This window comes from Lactuca virosa, chromosome 4 (genome assembly GCF_052849685.1).
Source record: "Lactuca virosa cultivar CGN04683 chromosome 4, Lactuca_virosa_CGN04683_v6, whole genome shotgun sequence".
In the NCBI taxonomy this organism is placed as follows: Eukaryota; Viridiplantae; Streptophyta; class Magnoliopsida; order Asterales; family Asteraceae; genus Lactuca; species Lactuca virosa.
This window is the reverse complement of record NC_136429.1, coordinates 24,920,383-24,945,532: the sequence shown is the minus strand read 5'-3', so window position 1 is coordinate 24,945,532 and position 25,150 is coordinate 24,920,383. Positions and strand designations below refer to the sequence as shown.

General features: G+C 36.8%; 2 protein-coding genes across 2 annotated transcripts; both read left to right on the top strand.

Annotated features, from left to right (window-relative positions):
- Positions 1–5,321: 5,321 nt before the first annotated feature.
- On the top strand, positions 5,322–8,529 carry LOC145103729 (uncharacterized). The gene is made up of 9 exons (XM_079041005.1): positions 5,322–5,936; positions 6,260–6,397; positions 6,639–6,965; positions 7,064–7,185; positions 7,269–7,401; positions 7,490–7,619; positions 7,736–7,815; positions 7,896–8,030; positions 8,116–8,529. The coding sequence occupies exons 1-9, from the start codon at positions 5,487–5,489 to the stop codon at positions 8,350–8,352; spliced, it is 1,752 nt and encodes a 583-aa protein (XP_078897131.1). The 5' UTR covers positions 5,322–5,486; the 3' UTR covers positions 8,353–8,529.
- A 3,026-nt stretch (positions 8,530–11,555) lies between these two features.
- On the top strand, positions 11,556–15,042 carry LOC145103728 (putative clathrin assembly protein At2g01600). The gene is made up of 15 exons (XM_079041004.1): positions 11,556–11,938; positions 12,019–12,088; positions 12,169–12,266; positions 12,386–12,524; positions 12,618–12,748; positions 12,840–12,932; positions 13,011–13,061; positions 13,154–13,219; positions 13,308–13,373; positions 13,498–13,578; positions 13,662–13,742; positions 13,831–14,025; positions 14,097–14,172; positions 14,247–14,365; positions 14,498–15,042. Exons 1-15 carry the CDS (start codon positions 11,849–11,851, stop codon positions 14,819–14,821), a joined length of 1,680 nt encoding a protein of 559 aa, XP_078897130.1. The 5' UTR covers positions 11,556–11,848; the 3' UTR covers positions 14,822–15,042.
- Positions 15,043–25,150: the final 10,108 nt, after the last annotated feature.

Sequence of the window (25,150 nt, the reverse complement as noted above, 5' to 3'; positions counted from 1 at the left end):
CGACTAGTTGGGTCAACCAGAAGGTTGACTTTGACCCAAGCATTGACTTTGACCAGGGGTAAAATGGTCATTTTACCCTAAGAAGGATTATTAGATTTTGATTAAGTGTTATTATGAAATTGATAGTCGGGGAGTCTTCAGAGCAGCAGTAAGAGATTCCTCACACAAGATTTCACAGCTAGCATACGAGGTGAGTTTCCTTCAGTAGGAATGGGTCTACGGCACCAAGGTCGGCCCGTATATATGATACGTTAGTAGCTGAGTGTGGGCGGGGCCCAAATCTCATAGTAGCCGAGTATGGGCGGGGCCCGAATCTCGTAAGCATTATTTGAGTATAGATATGTGACTGCTTGATAGGAATAGATATACTTGTTGTCTGTGTGATACTTGTATGCATGTTAGATAGCGGAGTGTGGGCGGGGCCCGAATCTCCTAGACAGCGGAGTGTGGGCGGGGCCCGAATCTCCTAGACAGCGGAGTGTGGGCGGGGCCCGAATCTCCTAGACAACGGAGTGTGGGCGGGGCCTGAATCTCCTAGACACAGAGTGTGGGCGGGGGCCTGAATCTCCATGAGAGTGGGCGGGGCCCGTATCACCTAGTTGCATGTTATGTGTATGGTATGTGGTAGTTTGGGGAGACTCGCTAAGCTTCGTGCTTACAGTTTTCAGTTTTGGTTTCAGGTACTTCCGGTAGCAAGGGGAAGGGCTCGGGATGATTGCAGTGCACACACCATTTGTTCATCCTGGGATGTTTATACTATGATATTTTGATATACATTGATATGATGTTTGCGATATTATGCCATGTGTTTTGGATAATAATGGTTTTATTAATAATTAAAAACGAAAGTTTTGGTCTGTATTTTTGGGATATTTCATGAACATAATAATAATAATAATAATAATAATAATAATAATAATAATAATAATAATAAGGGAAAATGACATAAATGCCCTACAAACTTTCTAGGGTTTACCCATTTAGTCCTTAAAGTTTTTGTCGGGATTTATGGGTCCCTAAACTAGGATATGACCTGCTCTTTTCGACCCTGTCAACCTGTAATAGCCGGTTCAGTGACATTTTTGACCAAAAAAACTCACTTGTGCCCCTATAAAGCCAAAAAAAAAGTCTGGGGATCAAATGGTCAAAATGTTGTTTCAGTTAGGAGATTTCGAGTGCACTTTTTTACCTGGTTGACAAATGAGTGAAACACTTGATAATTAGATTATTATTTTCATTATCACTTAAATTTGTATACAAGGAGATATAGAAGTATAATTTAATAGTAATAGTAAATAATTAATATTTATATTACATACTATATCTATGGTATGGTAAATATGATATGCTTTTCCTTTCGGTTCTGGTACTTCCTCTGCTCCTTTGTAAACGTCCAAAAGTTCTTGATATATGAATTTCATGTACTCAGGAAGTGTATCGTTGCAGCTTGCCGACCATCTATTTACATTAATTAAAATGGTCAAAATGTTGTTTAATTTAAAGAATTATGGGAACTATTGTACGTATCGTTGGCTATTATAAGTAATTAATGCATACCACATACCTTTGAACAACTTGGGTGAACATCTCAAGCTCTTCGTATGTACCATAGTTATCATACGTGCCATCAAATATGATAGCAAGATTGCATGTTTTCATTAGAAAAATTCTAGCATCAGAATATCGAGGCTCAAAATAGACTGCCAAAATCCAAAAGTAGCCTTCTACCAATTTGTCGCGAACATAAGGTAGCCTGTTTTCTAAATCCAAATTCTTCCACCATCTATTTAGACAAATGAAGGTGCATGGCCCGCCATGAGAAGAATTAAATGAGTAGATTAACAAATTAAGGACACTAGTTAATTGGAGTGATTGATTAAGTACTTACCCTATGATCTAATCAATATGATTGGTCTAGCCAATATTATTACCAAGGTTTCACTCGTTCTCTATCCATTTACATTAGAAAAATATAGAAGTTGTTAGGTTACGTACTTGCTGATTTGGCTGAGCTCCTTTTTGTGCAAGGATTGAAGTAAATTGAAATCCAACATGGAAACTGTAGTAAGGCCTCATTATGGGAAGCTTGTTTCTGATAGATGGGTATGTAACGCAATGCCTCAAGCCTTGGCAACCTTTTCCATAGAGGCTGTTCTAGTGCTTGTTCTATCCGGATCTTAAGAGATGTGTCCTTACACATATGATCATTTACTATGTTTTTAAGTTAAAAAGTCATAAAAGTGAGGGATGCGTCGTAAAGTTATCCAATATTTACATTTTTATAACATAACTATCACTTAAATCATTATTTGTTACGAATTGATTCCCGAACTTATTTTTTTGGCTTTATAGGGGCACAATGTGAGTTTTTTTGGTCTAAAAGATTATTGAACCGGGTATTACAGGTTGACAGGGACTAAAAGAGCATGTCATATCCTAGTTTAGGGACCCATAAAGCCCGACAAAAACTTTAGGGACTAAATGGGTAAACCCTAGAAAGTTTGTAGGGCATTTATGTCATTTTCCCTAATAATAATAATAATAATAATAATAATAATAATAAAAGATTACAGTTTATATATTAAATATAATTTTTGATAAATACATTAACAAATTTGTGTGTGTTGGTGGTAAGTCAGCAGCCATAAAGATCTTGAGGTTGTAGGTTCGAATCTCTGCTCTCCTTTTTCTTCCTTAGCCCTTTCATTTTGCAGATGCGAACAAAACTTGCTAATGTGGCGTCAGTCTCATGGGGAAAACCGACACCTAAGCATGAACTTACATGGAAACCGGATAAATTGCAAATATGAACAAAAGTGTGCATATGTGAGGCATTAACGCACCTAAAAAACAACTTTAGGTAAAACCGACAATTTGCTGCAAACTTAAGGGATTTTGTGACATAAACCCAAATATCTTTCATAGAAAAAACTTTGTTTTCTTATGTTTTCAAAACCTAATACTTTTTACCAACTTTTTTGTGCAACTTTTAATTTATTTTTACTAATTTAGTTTCTTTTACATAATCAGAAATTTAGTGTGTATAAAAAATTTAAAAACCTGATCAAACATAATTTTTTAAAAACCAAGTTTTGATACTACATCTGTTATTATTAATTATTTTTGTCTTTTTATAAACACGCCCCAAATATATATATAATAGACAAAATTGCAAAAATGGTCCTTGTGGTATGCAATTATTTGGGGTTTTAGTCAAAACCCCGAGTTTTTTGGATTCATGGTCTTTTTGGAGTGGTTTGTATGTGGAAATAACTTTCGTTAAGTTGTTGTTAACCCCCTCATGTGCCTCCCACATGAGGGTATATTTGTCTTTTCACTTCTAAGGGACCATTTTTGCAATTGAAAAAAAATATATCCCCATTCTAAAAAAAGAAATTAATACCTATTTGTTTATTTTAATAATTAAAAAATAAAAGATCTCTCTCTCTCTCTCTCTCTCTCTCTCTCTCTCTCTTAATTCCAACCTACACATTCTCATATTCTTCTTCCTGGGAATTAATTCAGTCTCAGATGAAAAAAAAAACACTGAGAACAAAAAAATACCTAGAAAAAATTGTTGAACTCGTCGTTTTTTTCTCATTATTTGCGTAACAGTTAGATGAAATTGGAAGGTTCTCTCAATGAAATGAAAAATTGTTGCTTGATTTAGATCTGTCCCTATTATAAGAATGGTATGATTTGTTGTGTATGAGGGCAGGGGAACTGATGATAATCCAAACACTATAACGTTTCATCAGGCATGTTCATGCCCTTGTACCGTTTCTTAAGCCTCTGATTCGTGAAATCATAAGTTCTCTCTATATGAATCAACATTGATGACCAATCTTATTGTGCGATAACTAATGATCCATAAATTTCTAGGTAACAAAGCACATTGAAACCCTACACCTACCCTCAATTGTCAAAAGAGATGAGATACGAACATGTGATGTGACATAGCACAAGAACGAATTATGTATTGTGTAAAGAATCAAATACCTGTACTATACAACCTCCTTAAGCATTCGAGAGTAGTCCTCCACTACAGACATGGGAAGACCTAGATGTTGAAATTTCATGGGTTTCAAGGTAGGTGTGATGGATTTCAATTTTAGGTTTAACGGATTTAGAAGAAAAATTGGGGGTAATACGACATTTATTGCTATTCTGATGCTTCATGGAGGAGTCGAGTATGGAGATGATAATGGGTCGGGTGTGGATCGTTCCCGGGACATGGAAAAGCGTCTTAATGGGTTCACTTGTTGCCAGTTGAAGCAGCCTCTGGTGACGAAAAAGTAGTAGGAAACGAGCAAGAAAGTTGTTGCTACGATGCAGAGTGCTGCAATGGCTAAGACTGGGAAACCAGAGGTTAATGGATCAGATTGGTAGGCAGACTTTTGTTGAGTCTTGATTGACTGATGATAATCCATTTGGATTAAAACTGGAATTTGAGTTTTTGAGGATTGGGGTTTGCAAGATCTTTGAAGGAACAGTTGCCCCAATTTGAAGGTGCTCTCTGTGTGTGTGTGAGAGAGAGAGAGAGAGAGGGAGAAAGATCTTTTATTTTTTAATTATTAAAATAAATAAATAGGTATTAATTTTTTTTTAAAAAAATGGGGATATATTTTTTTCAATTGCAAAAATGGTCCCTTAGAAGTGAAAAGACAAATATACCCTCATGTGGGAGACCATTTTTGCAATTTTGTCTATATAATATTATGTTTACGCCTCGTTCCCGAGTTTAACAAAAGAAAAGAAGAGAAGAGAAAAGAAAGTCATGAGAGAAAAAAAGAGAAATGAAAGGAAAATAATTTTTTTTTGTGTTCCCGAGTTGGAGAGAAGTGAAAGGAAAATGAATCATTATGTTCTTTCTTTCCAAATCCTTTCAAATCGGAAGGAAAGTTAGGAGGGAAAGTGATCCTCCCATTTCTCTCAACTTCCTTCCACTTCCTTCCTTTAATGAAACTCGGAAACACCAATTTCTTTTATTTTGTTCTCATTTCTACCCATTTCCTTTCCTTTCTCTCGCTAAGTTCAACTCGGGAACGGGGTGTTATGTTTATATAACCATAACCATAAATCCGTAATGACCGTCATTTCCTTGTTTCTCTACGGTTAACGGCATAACCATTAAGTTAAACGGCACAAGGAATGAAAGCGTAATTAATTTTTTTTTTGAAGGACCAAAACAATTACAAAATTACAAAAGCCGTTACAAAAATCAACATATCATCTGTAAAAAAACCGTAAATTTTTTTACCCAAAATAAATAAAAACCAGTCGGCCCAATTGTGATTCGACATGTCTGCTAGAGCCATGGTCAACACCCTTTGTTAGTCAGACTTGGAGTCTCCTACTCAACACAACTCACCCACAGAGCGTTGCCCATATCGTGTTTCCGCATCAAGATCCCGATCTCTGCGCTCTGATCGTCTCTCCCTTTCTCCGAATCTATCCCTATCTTCTTCTCTAATCCAATTCCAGAAATGGAGTTCGAATCCAACAATATTTCTGAAGACAACAACAACAATCACGGATGGCAGAAGGTTACTTACGCTAAGAAGAACAGGAAGAATCAGCCTAAGCAGCAGGTGCCTCAACCGAAGGCGCTTCCAAACGGATCTGTTGTCGCCGGTAATGATAATGTGTTCACTGCTATTGAGAAGAAATCGGAGGAGCGTAGGAAGGTTATAGAAGCACAGAGATTGTCGATTTATGATCCTGCTCCTCCTCCGGTTAAATCGTCAAGGAAGAAGAACTACTCCGATTATGAGGACAGCGATGAAGAGGTTGTTGCCAATGGTGTGGCTGGGAATGATGATGTTGCGGAGAAGAAGAAGAAACCGAAGAAAGTAAAGAAACCTAAGGTCACAATTGCGGAAGCGGCGGAGAAGATCGATGTCGACGACCTGGCTAGTTTTCTGTTGGAGGTGACGGTGAGTGAATTTTATATGTTTATTTTCTACAATTCAATGTTTTGATTGAGGTTTCTCTCATTACCAGTTAAAATTCAACTGATTTGCGTATTGTATAGGCTTCGATCGGAACGGGAAGATATGCAATTGTGACATTTCTCTGTAGTTTTTTGTTTAGATTCAGCTTTTTACTGTGTAGTTTATCAAAGTTTAGTATAGTTCTAGGATAAAAATTATTGTCAATATGGTTGTGGATTACATACACAACTTCATTCTCACACAATTTGATTATTAGTTGAAATATAGGAAACTAATATTTATAACTTCTGTGTATGTGTTCATAGACTTCATTCGAGGCACAACAAGATATACAGTTGATGAGGTTTGCCGACTATTTTGGACGTGCATTTTCTAGCGTGACTGCTTCACAATTTCCCTGGGTGAAGTTATTGAGAGAATCTCCTGTTGCAAAGGTTGCAGATGTAAGTTCTCCTCTTAGACTGTTCATATAATGTAATTCAAAAGGATTCGAACTTATGCTGCCAAATTTTAGTCCCTGTGAGTGTGTTCTCTACTAATTAACATGATATCATGGTATAAAGACTTTGAAATCTGAATAGTTCAAACTGTTTGTGTATGATTCAGTGCCTTTTGTATCAAAATATAGACTTTTACTGTTTTCCACACACACAAAGCTTCTAATCCACTTCCTCTCAAGTGCAGAATCCTGTGTCACATATTCCTGAGGCTGTTTACAAAACCTCAGTTGATTGGATCAACAAACTATCCATGGAAGCCCTTAGTTCTTTTCTCCTTTGGTCCTTAGACAGCATTCTTGCTGACTTTGCAATTCAACAAGGTGGCTCAAAGGGATCCAAGAAAGTTGCCCAAAAAACACCCTCAAAATCTCAGGTGGGTCTGTTTGTAGTATTAGCAATGGTGTTACGAAGGAAACCCGATACGCTAATTACCGTTTTGCCCTCTCTAAACGAAACCCCAAAGTATCTTGGACAAGACAAGCTCCCCATTATTGTCTGGATGGTAGTTCAAGTAAGTAAATAACTCCATATCTATTTCTTGTTCCATAATAAATCACCATGAACTATTACCAATAATGTAATTTAATTGTTTTAACTTTTAATATGCAGGCATCACAAGGGGACCTAGCTGTTGGGTTATACTTATGGTCACATTTAATATTACCTATAGTTGGGACAAAGTCAGGGTCCAATCCACAAACCAGGGATCTAATTTTGCAGTTGGTGGAAAGGTTTAAATTCAACTTTTTTCACCCTTTATTTCTTTCTTGACACTTTCAAACTCATGAAATAATTTTTCATATTATGTTATTAGGATTCTATCTGCTCCAAAGGCCATGACCATTTTAGTAAATGGTGCTGTGAGGAAAGGGGAGCGTTTAATACCACCATCAGCACTTGACCTTCTTTTGAGAGTCACCTTTCCTTCATCTTCAGCTCGTGTTAAGGTGTGCTGACATCATCGGAATTCTTTGCTGACATCATCATTCTATAATGAGTATTTTTGAGGTTTTAATTGATGGTTTTGTTGTGTAGGCAACTGAAAGATTTGAAGCTGTGTATCCTACATTGAAGAAGGTGGCTCTTGCTGGTTCCCATGGAAGCAAAGCCATGAAACAAGTTTCTCAACAGATATTGACGGTTTCTTTGAAAGCTTCTGGAGAAGGTAAAGTAGTGTTTGGTTTTCAGTAATCAAAGAGGGAATGGAATTGAGCATTCCATTCCATCAAACTTCCAAGATAACCCAAAATTCTAATTCCTTGATATTGTTTTTTTTTACAGGCATCCCTGAGCTATCCCGTGAAGCTTCTAGTATTTTTATCTGGTGCTTAACTCAAAATCCCGATTGTTGCAAGCAATGGGTGAGTTCTAATTTTGATCAAACAATTTAGTAATTACATTTTTATATGAAATTATATAAATCAATATCAAATATCAACAGGAAAAGGTGTATTTGGATAATCTAGAAGCAAGCATTGTTGTTTTAAAAAGGCTCAATGAGCAATGGAAGGAGTTATCTCTAAACAAGCCATCTCTTGAGGCCCTCACTCAAACTCTTAGAAGTTTTAAAACCAAGGTATCATAATTTTTAAAAATTTCAGTTTCTTTTATTAAAATACAAACATATTAATCATTTAGTTCCTTTATATATTTATCTCTAGAACGAAAAGGGGATGAAAGAGGGGGAGAAATCCAGTGATCAAGCACTATACAAGGAAGCAGATAAGTATTGTAAGGTGTTATTGGGGAGGCTATCACGCGGGTGGGGGTGCGTGAAAGCTACCGTGTTCCTCGTTGTTGCGGTTGGTGTGGGGGCCACATTCCTTCCTTCAAATACATTGGAGTCGTTGGATTGGAACAAGTTATCTGAAATGTTAAACATCCAGCAGTTCATCTAAGGTGACTGACATATAGAGTGTGTATCGGATTAATAAAAAGAGAGAATGAGGCATCTTTTTATTTATCTTTTCTATAGTATTTTCCTTTAGAATTGAAGTTTAAAGGTACTAAAAATAGATGTAGTTTAAACTAATCACAAAGTGATGTTTTCTAGTTCTTTTTGACGTTTTAAATTATTATGTGAGTTACATGGGTGATGGGTGATTGTTTGTTGTTCATACTTAAAACTATTTGTTAATTAATTGTTTAATAATTTAATTTCAGATTACTTATTAAAAATCCAGTTAATACTTTTCGACATTGGGTTCAAAGACTTTCCACGATTTCAAGGAATGTCACATGGAATTTTATTTTCAATATTCAATTCAGTCCATAGACAATTTTAGCTAAGTCTGGATGATGCCACATGAAACAACAGTAACCCCAGTTATACATTTTTTACCTTTGCTTTATGTCATCCTGTTAACGTGTAGGACAGTTCATTTTGTTTGATATCTAGGAATGCATATACGAAAAATCAAAACCAAGACAATTATTTGTAAAATTATTGTAATGAGTCCAAACGAGTGTCACGTAAATCTTGTACAGAAAAAAAAAAGTACATTAACATCTAATCGGATGGATACATTATTTGAATCAAGCCGATTCTTTTGGATTATAATCATTATATAAGCAAGCGTATTTACAGGAAATAATAATAATGATAGCTATATAGAAGCTGTTAAGAAAATGGGACAATCTTTACAATTTTTGATGGAGATCACATATAAATTTAAAAGTGAAATTTTGAAATAAGAAAATTAATAAAAAAATGAAAAAAAAAGTTATATTGAACAAAAAGGGGATATTTACCTTGCTTAAAGATCAAGTTCTCTTTTTATTTTAACTAGGAAAAGGCCCGTGCGTTGCACAAGTGAAAGTTTAGTGGTAAAAATATAAAGAAGTAAAAATAAAGTGCCAAAATTATAAAGATGAAAAGTTTGTTGAAACTTTAATGGCAAAATTAGTAAAAATAAAGTACCAAAACTATAAAGAGGAAAAGTTTGTTGAAACTTTAGTAGCAAAGTTATAAAAAAGTAAAAATAAAGTGGTAAAATTATAAAAGAATAAAGAAAAATGGTTTTAAAGAAGTAAAAATGAATGTTTAGTGGCAAAAATATGAAGAAGTAAAAATAAAGGGACAAAATTATAAAAATGAAAAGTTTGTTGAAACTTTAGTGGCAAAATAAAGAAAAAATAAAAATATAGTGTTAAAATTAGAAACATGGAAAGTTTCCTGTTGAAACTTCCCATGTGCTTTAATATATATATATATATATATATATATATATATATATATATATATATATATATATATATATATATATAGTGAATCAATATCGTTCTATAAACATGATATTTGACAAAATTAAAGTTTTACAAGGTCAAATTTATTATGTTACATATATGAACAAATTTGGTTTTCATATGATTGTCTTATGCATGTGATCACAAACTTAGCTGGTTGTGATGCATCTGAGTTATAGGCTTCAATGGATGAGGTCACCAGTTCGACTCTTGACTGAATACATTTGGGGGATTTTTCCTGGAGTGGCGAATAAGAGGAAATGCCGAGGTGTGTATGCTCGTCCGTTACTGGATCCACATTACTAGAGTCCGGTACGCTTGCGGAGATATCTCGCCGGTTCAAAAAAATATGATTGTCTTATCTATAAATATCAAAAAACATAATAAAAAATTAAAGATTAATAAAAATCTAATTTGACAGAATGAAAAATATTTGCCACTTAAAATGCTTCAGATTCGTTATACACATCTCTTTCGTGTGGATGTTGAACCTCCACATGGCTACTTGGTGAGTTGGTGTAGACGTTGAACCTCCCATTTATGGTTGATTATTGTGTAACTAGTCATGGATGTAACACAAAATTATACTTTCTTATTTATTTCTTAATAAGATATGATATTAACTTTAATTACTAAAATTTAGTTTAAGTATCATTATTAAAAAAATCCCTAAAGTATATTTTAATTATCTAGAGCATATATAATATAAGGTTTTTAAGAGTTTTTTCAAACAAATTGAAAAAGCTAGTGGAGTAGCTTTTTCAAACTAAAATTTTCTTAACAAAAAGCTTTTGTCATAATTTTTTTCAATGATTTGGTTGGTCCATACAAGTTCTCAACAGATTGGAAATTGACAATTTATAGAAAACCAATAAAACGATATAGACAAAAGTAATGGATACCATAAATAAACAAATAGAAAAAATTCTAATATTATGAAGATAAAATAATTTTCAGTTTTATGAAAAAACTCTACCTAAAGCTTCAACTTATTTATATTGGATTGGATTGTAAGTGCAAGATTTGATAGTTTTGATTAATTTATTTTATTAATAGACAGTTTGTGTCGTGTTTATTTTTCTTTATTAATATATTGATTAAATGCTATAAAAGTTGTTAGCCTTTTGTTGATGCCGACCGGGGACTACGTATCACTCGGCTTAGTTGAAGATCTTAAAATTTTAAACAATTAATTTTTTTAAAATAAATATTAATAACATTCTAACATATAAATAACCATAAAAAAATAATAATAACTAGGAAAAGGTCCGTGCTTTGCACAAGTGAAAGTTTAGTGGCAAAAATATAAAGAAGTAAAAATAAAGTGTCAAAATTATAAAGATGAAAAGTTTGTTGAAACTTTAGTGGCAAAATTAGTAAAAATAAAGTACCAAAACTATAAAGAGGAAAAGTTTGTTGAAACTTTAGTGGCAAAATTATAAAAAAGTAAAAATAAAGTGGTAAAATTATAAAAAAATAAAGAAAAAGGGTTTTAAAGAAGTAAAAATGAATGTTTAGTGACAAAAATATAAAGAAGTAAAATAAATGGGCAAAATTATAAAAAAGAAAAATCTGTTGAAATTTTAATGGCAAAATTAAAAAAAAATAGTTTTAAAATTAGAAACATGAAAAGTTTCCTGTTGAAACTTCCCATGTGCTTTAATATATATATATATATATATATATATATATATATATTTATACTCAATCTGAGACGTTATACTATTATATAAACAACCACGCCATCAAAATTTTAAAAAAATGTAGGTTAAATTCATATTATTTTTATGAAAAAATAATAAAAAATTTTGGTCAAGTCATATGTTAAGGCAGCTTGGCTGTTAAAAAAAAGCAAGAAAGAAGGGACCGTCGTATGATGACGGTGTACCAGTTTTGGGCCTCCAGAAACCAACCAAATGTTGAAATCATGAACATAAAAGAAAATAAATAATACTTTTCTTTAATCAAACAAAGGAAAGGTGTAACAACCGATTTTCCATAGATTCTTTGGAACAAGAAAGAAGGAACCTCTGATCACCAACTGTACCTGTGTCTCTCTCTATTACACACAGACAACATACTACAGATCAATCGAGATACTCGCCGATCTAATCGGAAAACCCCTCTTCGATCAATCGATTTAGAGATATGGCTACTATGCAGACTTGGCGGAAAGCCTACGGCGCTCTTAAAGATCAAACCAAAGTCGGATTAGCCCACGTCAATAGCGATTTCAAGGTCAGTTCCTCCACTTCTTCTCCCGATTACCCTTCAATTCTATCTTATACTTAGGATTTTGGTGTTGATGTGTGATTTAGGATGTGGATGTTGCCATCGTTAAAGCTACAAATCATGTCGAATGCCCACCCAAAGAGAGACACATCAGAAGTCAGTTCCTCTTTCAAGTTTCATCATCTATAACTGATTAATGGTAGATGTTAACTGTTAAATGTATTCGTTTTTTCTAGAAGTTTTGGCTGCTACATCTGCGATTCGGCCTCGAGCAGATGTACAGTATTGTTTACATGCCCTAGCAAGACGATTAGCCAAGACTCGCAATTGGACGGTATTGTTACCTACGAATTAGGGTTTTCATGTTTCCTTCTGATTTTCATTGTTATCGTTGGATACAAATTGGGGGTTTATAGTTTATGCAAACTCTTCTTGTTTCAAATCACATATCAGGTGGCATTGAAGACGCTAATAGTTATACATAGGGCGCTAAGGGAAGGTGATCCAACATTCAGGGAAGAACTTCTAAATTTCCAACAAAGAGGGCGTGTTCTTCAGTTAGCTAATTTCAAGGATGATTCAAGCCCTATTGGTTTCTTTTTTCTTCTATCTTTCTTTCATTTTCATAGCTTATTATACTATACTTTAAATCGATTCTAAATCAAAGTTCACAACTTTTCAACAGCTTGGGATTGTTCTGCTTGGGTTCGTACATATGGACTCTTCTTGGAAGAACGACTCGAATGCTTTAAAATCTTGAAATATGACATTGAAGCCGAACGTATCCCTAGACCTGCTCAAGGTGAAGATAATAAGGTATGACATCATTTTTGTCTGACATGAGTCTCAATCCCAATCAAATGCATACCAAATACACTACAACCTGATCTTGTCATGTCATGTGCAGGGTTATAGCAGAACTAGGGATTTGGATAGTGAACAATTATTGGAGCAATTGCCCTCATTACAACAACTATTATACCGTCTTATGGGATGCAGGGTTTGTTACCTTTTTTTTTTTATTTATATAAAAAAACATTTTGTAATTTCTTTGAATGAAAATTTAATTTTTGTGCAGCCTGAAGGGGCAGCTGTTGGGAATTATGTCATACAATATGCCCTTGCATTGGTATGCATAACATTTGTCCTTTTGTATTCATTATCTAGAAATGATATATGTTTATTAAAAACTTATGATTATATGATTGTGTGTTTTTTTAGGTACTCAAAGAGAGCTTTAAAATTTATTGTGCAGTAAATGATGGAATTATCAATCTCATTGATAAGGTGATTCTTTGTTATATATGTTACATGTTGAGTATGTACTTGATTTTTTATTTTGATAACACCATTAATCGATATTTATTTATGTCAGTTTTTTGAGATGCCAAGACATGAAGCCATTAAAGCATTGGATATATATAAAAGAGCCGGTCAGCAGGTCAAATCTTAATTAAATAACAATTCTGTTATCCAAAAATAACTCGAAAATATATTTTATTTGAAAATTATCAATCTTAATAAAATAATGTATTAGAGTATATTTTAAATTGAATTTTCTGCAGGCCGGGACCCTTTCTGACTTCTATGAAGTTTGCAAAGGATTGGAACTTGCTAGAAATTTTCAGTTCCCTGTTCTTAGAGAGGTAAAAATATACTTTTTTACCCATCATTTCCAAAGTTCATGTAGGGTTATTTTTGGTAATTTACCATTTTGTTACTTTCACAGCCTCCACAATCCTTTCTTGCAACAATGGAGGAATACATAAGAGAAGCACCACGAATGGTCTCCGTGCCATCAGAAACATTGGTGTGTTTGCATTTTTAGTCCCAAATCTAATAATTTCTCTCTTTTTTTTTTTTTTAATAATTTTCTCATAATCTTTTACCCTTTTCAGGAATATCCAGAAAGGCTTATGCTGACATATAAACCAGAAGAAGACACCGACCCTCAAGAGGATACAAATTCACCCATCGACGAAGCTATTCCCGACTCGACAGACGACTATGTGTCAAATGACGATTCTGCCCCTTCCCCTTCACCTCTCCCTCCCCCACCAACTTTCAACAGCCGGGACCCTGATGATTTACTGGTAATTTGCTTTGAATAATTTATCAATATTTAATTATATTTATTAATCACGGTTGTTTATAATTGGTTTAGGGGTTAAATTTCGATGCGCCAAATGCATCATCAATAGAGGAAAGCAATTCATTGGCTCTTGCCATTATTCCAACTGGTAATGTGTCTTTTTTCTTAATGTTTTTTTTTGTTTAATGAGAAATGATTATTTATTTATTTATTTGGTTGTAGATGGGGTGTCGAATGGATCTGGTGGTGTTCAACCCAAAGATTTTGATCCAACTGGATGGGAACTTGCATTGGTCTCCACTCCCAGCACTGATATTTCTTCGTTTCAAGAGCGCCAACTGGTAATTACTAATTTACCCTTCATTGATTTGTTTATCATAGCATCCTACTTTACTTTCTTTTTTTTTTTTTTTTTTTTTTTCTATTACAAATTTACAATGCTAATCTGAGCACTTCCAAAACTGTGTTGGCAGGGTGGTGGATTGGATTCACTGACACTCAACAGCTTATACGATGAAGGTGCATACAGAGCATCCCAGCAACCAATATACGGGTCGCCCGCACCCAATCCGTTTGAATCAGGTGACCCGTTTCATTCTGCTCCACCTCAACATCAACCTCAACCCAACCCGTTCGGTGGTCCATACCAACCGCCTGCTGCCACCTACGGGCCGCCACAGCCGAACCTAATGATGGCCCCACCAAACCCTTTTGTTGATTCAGGGTTTGGGCCGTTTCCGGTCAACAACAACAATCAGCCGCCAACGACCAACCCGTTTGGGGCAGCTCTGTTATGATGAATGATATCATTTTGTTATAACATATATGAAAAATGAATTTGAATATTTTTTTTAGTGTAAATTTGAAATTGAGAAGCTCTTTTGTGAGTGTTTTAGGTGATTTTTGGTGTATTATTATATTCTCCGTGTGAAATTTGTTGTTGGTCAGAAGTATGCAAAAAAATGAAAAAGAAAAAAAAAATCATGGCTGGTCGTATGATACTACGGTCTTTATGTAACGTGTTTGCTTTATGTCTTTTATTTATTTATTTATTTTATTTTTATTTATTTATTTTTTTTTTGGGAAATATAGTTGTGTGTTGGATTCTAAATAGAGGAATTGAGTTGTGTATTATAAAGGAGGGCATATGGGGAAAAAATTTCATCCAATCATGCAAATACAAAAAATAAAATAAAATAAAATTACTAATTGATTTTGGTTTTAAATGCATTTACTAAAAACTAAATTATATGAATGGTCCTCTATAACTATGGATTGTTGTTTGTTTTTTCGAAGTGAAAACTTATGAAGTCTGCAGATCACCTCTGCAACCATCTATAGTAGAAGAGGTGAAACGGCTGCATTAAGTAGACTGTTTTTTAAGATATGTAGACTGCTGCAATAAACTGAAATTTAAATAAACTAATTTTATAAAATTAAAATAGTTTTTCAACACCAAACTTTTAATGATTTCAATCTTACAACATTGAAATAAAATTCATTATGTTTTTTATAAAAACATTCAATACTATTAAATATTTTCTCCGTCCCAAAATTATAGTCCATTTTTCATTTTTGGTTTGTCCCAAAATAATAGTCCACTTCTAAAAATAAATAACATTTTTACCAAAATACCCCTAATTATTACTTAACCAACTAAACAGTTAATGGAACATTAAATGCAAAGTAAGGACAAAACTGTCATTTTATTGTATAAAGTTAGTGGTAATTAATGTTTTTCTTAATCTGTGTGTTTTTTTGTCTGTGGACAATAATTTGGGACGGATGAAGTATTATTTAAAAATTAAATGAATTAACATTAAAATTACATTGTTTTAGCTAAATAATGTCTTTTTGAGTTGCTTTAAATTGCTTTTGATTTAGAGTTCTTTCACAAAAGCTTGATTAACACTTGGAGCAACATTCTTTTGGCCACTGTACCTACTCCACAAATACAACTGTGATTTCAAAAACATAAATACATCACATTTTTACCAGCATACTTCTAATTACAAGCATAAATAATTCATATTTTTACATTTTTATGAAGAAAGTACAGAGATGTACCAATAGCTTCGTCACAGGCACACGCAAAGACCATTTGTCCATTTGAGCATTTGCATTTGTTACTAGAGATGTGCCAGGTAAGACCAAATGAAATGCAATTAAATTAAACTTTAATATTCTCTCAAGCATTTCATAGAACACTGTAGTGGAGAACTTGTTTCTTTCTTAAATTACAACCACATGTAAAGATCCATCAGACACTTTAGACATCCAATTCAACAAAGAAAGTAAACATATACATGGGTAGGAAGCAAATCAACATAACAAAAATTAGACTTTTCCTTGACATTCATCAAATCAGAAAAGTGATTTTGAGCAAAAATTATCAGCAAATCAACATGAACTTGCAAATGTTGCTGATTTCAGCAAAGATTTTAGCAAACCATTAATAACAAATCAAGACAATCGATTTTGTTCGGATCTATGGTCTGTTGCCGACCGGATCTGGAAACCTTATGTGTTTAGGATTCTAAACGTACGACTACGATATTAGAACTAGCATGTAAACGTTTCGGAGAGATAAGGATGATTTAAACGTCTATCCTGAATAAAGATCTAAATTCACCTTATTCGGTGTATAGATCAAAATGGCAAGAACCCGCAGTGGAGCTGGGAATGCAAATGGGAATATGAATCAACCCCCAGTGATTCAACAAATACCTGTTGTAGCAGATGTTCCTGAGCCAATCACGATGGCCGGAGTGCAAGCGATGATCCAGATGATGTTGGATCGTCAAATGGAGGAAACCAGGTGTTTGCTCCAACAAAATCGCGAGGAAGCTACCATACCAATCGTAGAGCCCGAGCTGAATGATGGGCCATTTGAAGGAGGAAACTACAGTGGGACTGTTGGTCAAGCCAACCCACCGATAGTTAGGCAAAACCACCAGGATGGAGGAAATGATGGACGTGGATGCAAATACAAGGATTTCATGGCATCTAAACTACCATGTCTATCTGGAAGCCCGACGCCGGTGGAAGTCATGAACTGGATCTCCGAGATGGAAACGATGTTTGAGAGTTGCGAGTGTAGCAACAGGCAGAAGACCGCTCTCGCGGTTCCTTTGTTGAAATCTGGAGTACTAAGCTGGTGGAAGCTACTAGCTGATTCAATGCCCAAAGGAGAAGCGAGCAAGATGTCGTGGGAGGATTTTATGGTGCAGTTAAAGATGCAATACTGCTCTGAGCAGGATCTTCTGGAGATCAACAACGAATTCCAGAATCTGAAGAAGGGAAGAATGAGCGTTACTGAATACGCTGCAAGCTTTACAGAGAAAATGAAGCTTGTTCCTCACCTCGTCCCAACTGAACTCTCCAAGGTTAACAAGTTTTCCCTCGGATTACTAGCGGACTTCGGTCCAATGGTCAAGCAAACAACCACTCTGAAAGCCGCCATCTGGGCTGCTAAGAATGTGGAGACCCAGATACGAGAGAAGGGTCTGGAGAGAGCGGAGGTGGGAGAGAAAAGGAAATTTGATGGGTCGTCGAAATTTAGCAATAAAAGCAAGTTCTCAAGGTCTGGTACGCAGAAGTCTGGAGGAGGTGAAGCCAAATGGTGCGACAAGTGCAAGAAGAAGCACCAGGGGAAATGTGACGGATGAGTCACTTGTTTCAAATGTGGAAAACCTGGGCACTATACCAACGAGTGCACGTTCACTAAGAAGGTCTGTTATGAGTGCAACAAGGAAGGGCACATTTCGAGGGACTGTCCAAAGAAGAAGGAGGCAGGAAGACCCAACATTCCACCGAAGCCGAAGGCAAGAGCCTTCCAGATGACGCTCGAGGCTGCAAAGGAGGCAGCAGACGTCGCTTCAGGTACCTTTCTTGTAAATGGATTGCCTGCCAATATACTGTTTGATTCCGGAGCAAACTACTCCTTTGTATCGCATAAATTTGGTGGGAAATTAGCATTGCCTGTAGAAAAACTTGATAATGCCCTAATTGTGGAAGTTGCCAGTGGCAAGTTCGTACCTGTTAGTAATCGTATTAAGAACATCGTCATCGACCTAAACGGAAATGAATTCCACGAGGAGCTGTTACCCATAGAATTGAACGGTTTCGACATCGTTCTGGGAATGGATTGGCTTAGTACCAACGATGCTGAGATTCAATGCGGGAAGATAGTAAGGGTAAAACCACTCGGAAAAGAGTCATTTATGGTGTACGGGGACAAACGCCAAGTAAATTCTGGAATCATCTCCCTGATGAAAGCCAGAAAATGTTTGTCCAAGGGATGTGCATCATACTTGGCATTCGTAATCGATTCTAAGAAGGAAAAGAAAGAGGTGCAAAATATATCGGTTGTGTGTGATTATCCGAAAGTCTTTCCCGAAGATCTTCCCGGATTACCACCTGATAGACAAGTGGAGTTTCGGATAGACTTGTTACCAGGTACAACACCGATAGCAAAGGCACCGTACCGCTTAGCACCGACGGAGATGAAGGAGCTCATGACGCAACTTCAGGAGTTGTTGGACAACGGTTTTATCAGACCTAGCTCATCACCCTGGGAGCTCCGGTGCTATTCGTGAAGAAGAAAGACGGAAGCATGAGAATGTGTATAGACTACCGAGAGCTGAACAAGGCAACAGTGAAGAACAACTATCCATTGCCAAGGATTGATGACCTATTCGATCAGCTGCAAGGTTCGAGCTATTTCTCAAAGATCGATCTTAGGTCAGGATATCATCAGCTGAAGGTGAGAGATCAGGATATCGAGAAGACTGCGTTCAGAACGAGATATGGATACTACGAGTTCTTGGTTATGTCGTTTGGACTAACCAATGCTCCAGCAGCATTCATGGATCTGATGAACAGGGTTTGTAAACCATTCCTCGATAAGTCCGTGATAGTATTCATAGATGACATTCTCATCTACTCGAAAAGCCAGAAGGAGCATGGCCAGCATCTACGAGAAGTGTTGGAAGTCTTGAAGAAGGAGAAATTGTATGCAAAGTTCTCCAAGTGTGATTTTTGGATCCGAGAAGTCCAATTCTTGGGTCATGTGGTTAACCAGGAGGGAATAATGGTTGACCCAGCAAAAATCGAAGCTGTAATGAAGTGGGAACGACCGAAGAGTCCCACAAAGATTCAAAGCTTTCTAGGATTAGCCAGATATTACCGACGATTTATCCAAGACTTTTCTTCGATAGTTGCTCCGTTGACAGTTTTGACCCACAAAGGAGCTACTTATACATGGAGCGAGAAGCACGAAGAAGCATTCGAGAAGCTAAAGAAGAAATTATGTGAAGCACCAATTCTTTCTCTACCCGATGGAGTTGAAGACTTCGTGGTCTATAGCGACGCATCTGGAGTCGGGTTGGGTTGTGTTCTGACCCAAAGAGAAAATGTGATAGCATACGCATCTCGACAATTGAAGGAGCACGAAAAGAACAACCCCACTCATGATTTGGAGCTGGCAGCGGTAGTATTTGCCTTGAAAATATGGAGGCATTACCTCTATGGCACGAAGTGCAAGCTTTTCACTGATCATAAGAGTCTCCAGTATCTCTTTAATCAGAAAGAATTGAACATGAGACAGCAACGCTGGCTAGAATTACTCAAGGACTATGACTGTGAGATACTTTACCACCCCGGTAAAGCAAATGTTGTTGCTGATGCTCTAAGTCGAAAAGTCAATCTTGAAAGAAAAAGGCCAAGAGCGTTGAGAATAGAAGTTGTCTCGACGATTGTGGAAAGTATCAAGAAAGTTCAACAAGAAGCTTCGGAAAAGAATGACCGAAAAGAAGAACGTTTGGGAAAGACGTTGGTATTCCAAGATCGGATTTGGGTACCTAAGACGGGAGAAATAAGAGATCTGCTGATGGAAGAAGCTCACAAGACCATGTACTCGATTCATCCCGGTAGCACTAAAATGTATAGGGACCTAAAACCCTACTACTGGTGGCCGACGATGAAGCTCGATGTTGCGAAGTATGTGGCCGAGTGTGTAACATGTGCCAGAGTTAAGGCACAACATCAGAAACCGTATGGGAGTTTAGAACCTTTACCTGTACCCATGGGTAAATGGGAAGACATCACCATGGATTTTGTGACTAAACTACCCAGGACGAAGAACGGTCACGACATGATTTGGGTGGTCGTGGATCGTTTCACAAAGAGTGCACACTTCATAGCAGCCAACGAAAGGTGGTCTATGGATAAGCTCGTAAATACTTACGTGAAGGAGATAGTAAGACTTCACGGTGTTCCTCTAACGATTGTATCCGATCGTGATAGTCGTTTCACGTCAAGGTTTTGGAGAAGTCTACAAGAGGAATTGGGTACGAAGTTGTGTTTGAGTACTGCTTACCATCCGCAGACTGATGGTCAGAGCGAAAGAACGATTCAAACGCTTGAAGATATGTTGAGAGCATGTACCCTTGATTTCCAAGGTAACTGGGATGAGCACTTACCTTTGGTAGAATTTTCCTACAACAACAGTTTCCACTCGAGCATCAAGATGGCACCTTATCAAGCCTTGTACAGACAGAAGTGTCGTACGCCGTCTTGTTGGCTTGAGGCCGAAGAAAAGCAGTATATGGGCCCCGAGATAGTCCATGAGGCTGCTGAGAAGCTGAAAGTGATCAGGGAAAGAATGTTAGCAGCTCAAGATCGTTAGAAGAGCTATGCTGACAAGAAAAGACGACCGATGACCTTCGAAGTTGGGGATTCGGTTTTCCTTAAAGTCTCACCGTGGAAGGGACTTATAAGATTCGGAAAACGAGGAAAGTTGAGTCCAAGGTTTATTGGACCGTTCAAAGTTCTTCAGAAGATTGGGAACCAAGCTTACAAGCTGGAATTGCCCGAAGAACTCGATGGTATTCATAACACCTTCCATGTGTGTTATCTGAGGAAATTCACGGGAGAAGTTCCCGACATAATTCCAATCTCAGAATTAAGAATGGATGAAAACAAGAGGTTGATTGAAGAGCCCGAGGCAATTGTTGACCGTAAGACTAAGAAGTTACGACGCAAGATGGTCGACTTGGTGCTAGTCCGTTGGAAACATTCGAATGGGCCGAATCACACTTGGGAAACAGAGGATGACATGATGAGTCGCTATCCGCATCTGTTTGCTGACGCATGATTTCGGGACGGAATCATCCTAAGGGGGAGATAATTGTAACGCCCGGGTTTCGGGGCTAAGCATTTTTAGACGATGTAATAGTCTAGGTCAACTATTGTAACTCTTTTGATGTAATAAAGATGAAATATTTGAGTATTTTGTGAATTATGTGAATTTATATGCTTATTATTTAATTATAAATGTATAATTAATAAAGAATAAAAATAAGCATCAAAATTAAAGTGTGAGATAAGCCCGATATCTTTACATAAAGTTGTAGTGGTCGAAACAAGGATTCCGGAGATATAAAGAACGCCGAAATCCGAGTTATAAAGAAGAAGTTATGACCCGTCGAAGTTTCGCAATGGAACCGACACGACACCGGGAAGCGTAAATAGTGAATTTACGATAAAGCGAGTTTTAGCCTTAGCGATCTAAACGAGAGTCGTTGAAAACGTTAAACCGAGAGCGTCCATAAAAAAGAACGCCCAAATCTGACTTCGTATGAGGAAGTTATGATTTTTCGAAGTTTCGGCTTAACAGTGTACAGCCCGAAGATCGAATATTAGATCGAGCGGTGTTTAGCCGACGCAACCTAAACGAGAATCGAAGATCTCGTTAATAGTAGCACAACGATAAAAAGACAGACGAAAACGGACGTCGGATGAAGAAGTTATGAATTTTTAACGGACCAATCCTGTCCCGGCCTGTTAAAAATATAACTTTTAAATTAAAGTCAAAATAAGCCGACGGAGTCTAAACCAAAGTTGTAGAGTACGTTCCCGCCTATGCGTGGATATAAAGAACGTCGAAAACAGAGCTCGTATGCGAAAGTTATGATTTTTAGAAGTCGGGAAGGAAAATTGCGAAATCTGCAAGGAGGTGCTGACGTGGCCAAATCTCAGCCGTTGCTTGCTGAGCATGGCCTCGCATCCGATGATCGCCACGAAGCCTCGCTCTACGCCCCGCGTCCGAAGCTGGGTACGCCCGACGTACTTAGCCTTATCCACTTCGGAGAGTAGGCATGCGAGCCAGCTGGATCCGAGCTGGTGACCTTATCCGAAGACTACGCCCCGCGTAGCCAAGGACTACGCCCAACGTACGTCCGAGGCTCGCGGCTATAAATGCCCTGCGAGGGCTGCCGAGGAAATCACACATTTTCACAACTCTTTCTCTCGCTACCCTTTTAACTCCCCTAAACCCTAGGAAAAATCCCTAGCACCGTAAGGAATCCCCGAGGCTCCCGGAGTCCCGAGAAAAAGGGTCTTTCGGTTCGGAAACGTTGCTCCGAGCAAGGCCCGGTTTTCTTTAAAATTCGCTGTAAGTGAGCTACGCCTACGCAATTTTTAATATAACTTTTAAATAATTATAGTAATGTTATTAGGTCCTTAAAATAATTATTTGGGCTATTATTATGAGTTATATTGGGTGTTATTTAACGCTTATATAATAATAATAATAGCTAGACTATTAATTAGTCGCGGTTAACGTTAAAACTAAACTCTAGTGGTATTGATACTAGGTTTTGGTCAAGGAAAAATTGTTTTGAGATAACGAAGTGTTGTTCGAGTACCGAGTCACCACCTAATCAGGTGAGTGCATAGTTACTTTCATCTTACACATAGATATGAAGTATTTTATATAAATTATGTGCTATGTGTGCATATTATCTGAATACTTGCTGTCTATGTTGGATGAATGATTTTCATACACGTTTTTCATGATTTAAACTGTATATGTATTTTATATCTACAAAAATGTTGGGGTAAAACATGGGTAGATGTAATAAGACGATGTGTGATAAAATGATGAGAGGCCTCGATGTTGTTGGTGATCCAGTCATCTAGCGGAGTATAGATGACGACCACGGACTCTTCTAGACAGTCCAGTGGAACGCTAGCAGGCTCGCAACCTGTAGGTGTTTGTGAACGATGTGTTCACCGGTGTACTCCATCCCCCTCGTGGTTGCCTTTAGGACATTTATTGCTGAGGAACCCCCTTAGTAGTAGTGTCCATCCCGATGATGATCCTTAGGCTAGGTACCTTATGATAGGTGTTAGGGACGTAAAGTGAGGGTAACGGGAACGGGTAATCGGGTTATTGTTGATTGATGAAATTAATAAACTTATTTATTGTGGGTTGAAAACCCTATGTGCTCACCAGGCTCCCAAGCCTGGCCCACTCAGTTTCATGTATTACAGGTAGTGGCGCTCGAGCATAGATGTGATGTTTTAGATGAGGGATTACGGATATAGGCCTGTAGATATGAAATGATGTAGTAAGGCTTATGTTGTACTGTTTATGCTTTTGATCTGTATCGAACATGACATCCCGAGTCTTTTAATGAAATACATTTCCTTGGAAGTGCTTTTGATAAATCTTTATCATATTTTGTTTTGGGACAAATTCCGCAACACTTTTATTTAAAATGTTACTCTGATTTTCAAACAAGCATAAACAAAATCGGTCTTTTATGGCCGTGAAAATGGGGATGTCACATATTAAATACTTCATATCTATGTGTAAGATGAAAGTGACTATGCACTCACCTGTTAGGGTGGTGACTCGGTACTCGGACAGCGTTTCGTTATCTCAAAACAATTTTTCCCTTGACAAAACCTAGTATCAATACCACTAGGGTTTAGTCTAACGTTAACTGTGACTAAATAATAGTCTAGCTATTATTACTATTATATAAGCGTTAAACAAATGTTATATAACCCATAATAATAACCCAAATACTTATTTTAAGCTCCTAATAATGTTATTATAATTAAATAAAAGCTATATTAAAAATAGCGTAGGCGTAGCTCACTTACAACGGGTTTTATAGAAAACCGGGCTTCGCTTGGAGCAGCATTTCCAAACCGAAAGACCCTTTTTCTTGGGATTCCGGGAGCCTCGGGGCTTTCATCGGGTGCTAGGGGGTTTACCTAGACTTTAGGGGGGTTAGGGGGCTTAGAGAGAGAAAGAAAGAATGGGAAAGGTGTGAAGAAAATGAGGGTGAGAGGGGTTCTATTTATAGGGTGAAATATGGCTGAACTTGGTGCCACATGTCACCATCTGGTGGCAAGACTTGGGGAGAAAGCAATGGCCAAGATTGTGCCACGTCACCCATTTTCGCACAACACTTCCGACTTCTAAAATCCGTAACTTTCACATACGAGCTCCGTTTTTGACATTCTTTATATCCACGTGTAGGTAAATATAAGATCTACAACTTTCATTTTGACTTCATCGACTAATTTTTGACCGATCTTAAATTTAACAGTACGAGGAGATTATACTGTTAAATGTCCGCGTAAAATTCATAACTTCTACATACGGACTCCGTTTTCGTCTGTCTTTTTACCGTTGAGTTCCTATTAATGAGATCTTCAATTCTCATTTAGGTCGCGTAGGCCAAAAACCTCCCGATCTAAAATTCGAGTTTCAGGCTGTGCACTGCTAAGCCGAATCTTAGAAAATTCATAACTTCCTCATACGAAGTCAGATTTGGGTGTTCTTTTTATGCACGCTCTCGGTTTAACGTATACTACAAATTTGGTTTAGATTACTAAGGCCAAAAAGTCCTCTATCGTAAATTCACTATTTACGTCACACGACGTCGTGTCGGTTTTGTCGTGAAACTTCGACAGGTCATAACTTCTTCGTTATAACTCGGATTTCGGCGTTCTTTATATTTCCGGAATCCTTGTCACGACCAATACAACTTTCTTCATCGATATTGGGTTTATCTAACACTTTATTTTTGACGCTTATTTTTATCCTTTGTTTATTATATCATTATAAATAAATAATAAGCATATAAAGGCACATAATTCACATAATACTCAAATATTTCATCTTTATTATCTCAAAAGAGTTACAATAGTTGACCTAGACTATTACATCATCTGATAATGCTTTACCCCGAAACCCGGGCGTTACAATTCTCTCCCCCTTAGGATGATTCCGCCCCGGAATCATGCATCAGCAAACAGATGCGGAT

What these genes read in the sequence shown, in the direction of transcription:
- LOC145103728 (XM_079041004.1), top strand. Translation starts at nt 11,849, where the DNA reads ATGGCTACTATGCAGACTTGGCGGAAAGCCTACGGCGCTCTTAAAGAT. An exon ending in CCAAGACTCGCAATTGGACG is followed by an intron (nt 12,267 to 12,385) that starts GTATTGTTACCT and finishes ATCACATATCAG; the next exon opens with GTGGCATTGAAGACGCTAAT. An exon ending in ATAAAAGAGCCGGTCAGCAG is followed by an intron (nt 13,374 to 13,497) that starts GTCAAATCTTAA and finishes AATTTTCTGCAG; the next exon opens with GCCGGGACCCTTTCTGACTT.
- LOC145103729 (XM_079041005.1), top strand. Translation starts at nt 5,487, where the DNA reads ATGGAGTTCGAATCCAACAATATTTCTGAAGACAACAACAACAATCAC. An exon ending in CTGTTGCAAAGGTTGCAGAT is followed by an intron (nt 6,398 to 6,638) that starts GTAAGTTCTCCT and finishes TCTCAAGTGCAG; the next exon opens with AATCCTGTGTCACATATTCC. An exon ending in CATCTTCAGCTCGTGTTAAG is followed by an intron (nt 7,402 to 7,489) that starts GTGTGCTGACAT and finishes TTTGTTGTGTAG; the next exon opens with GCAACTGAAAGATTTGAAGC.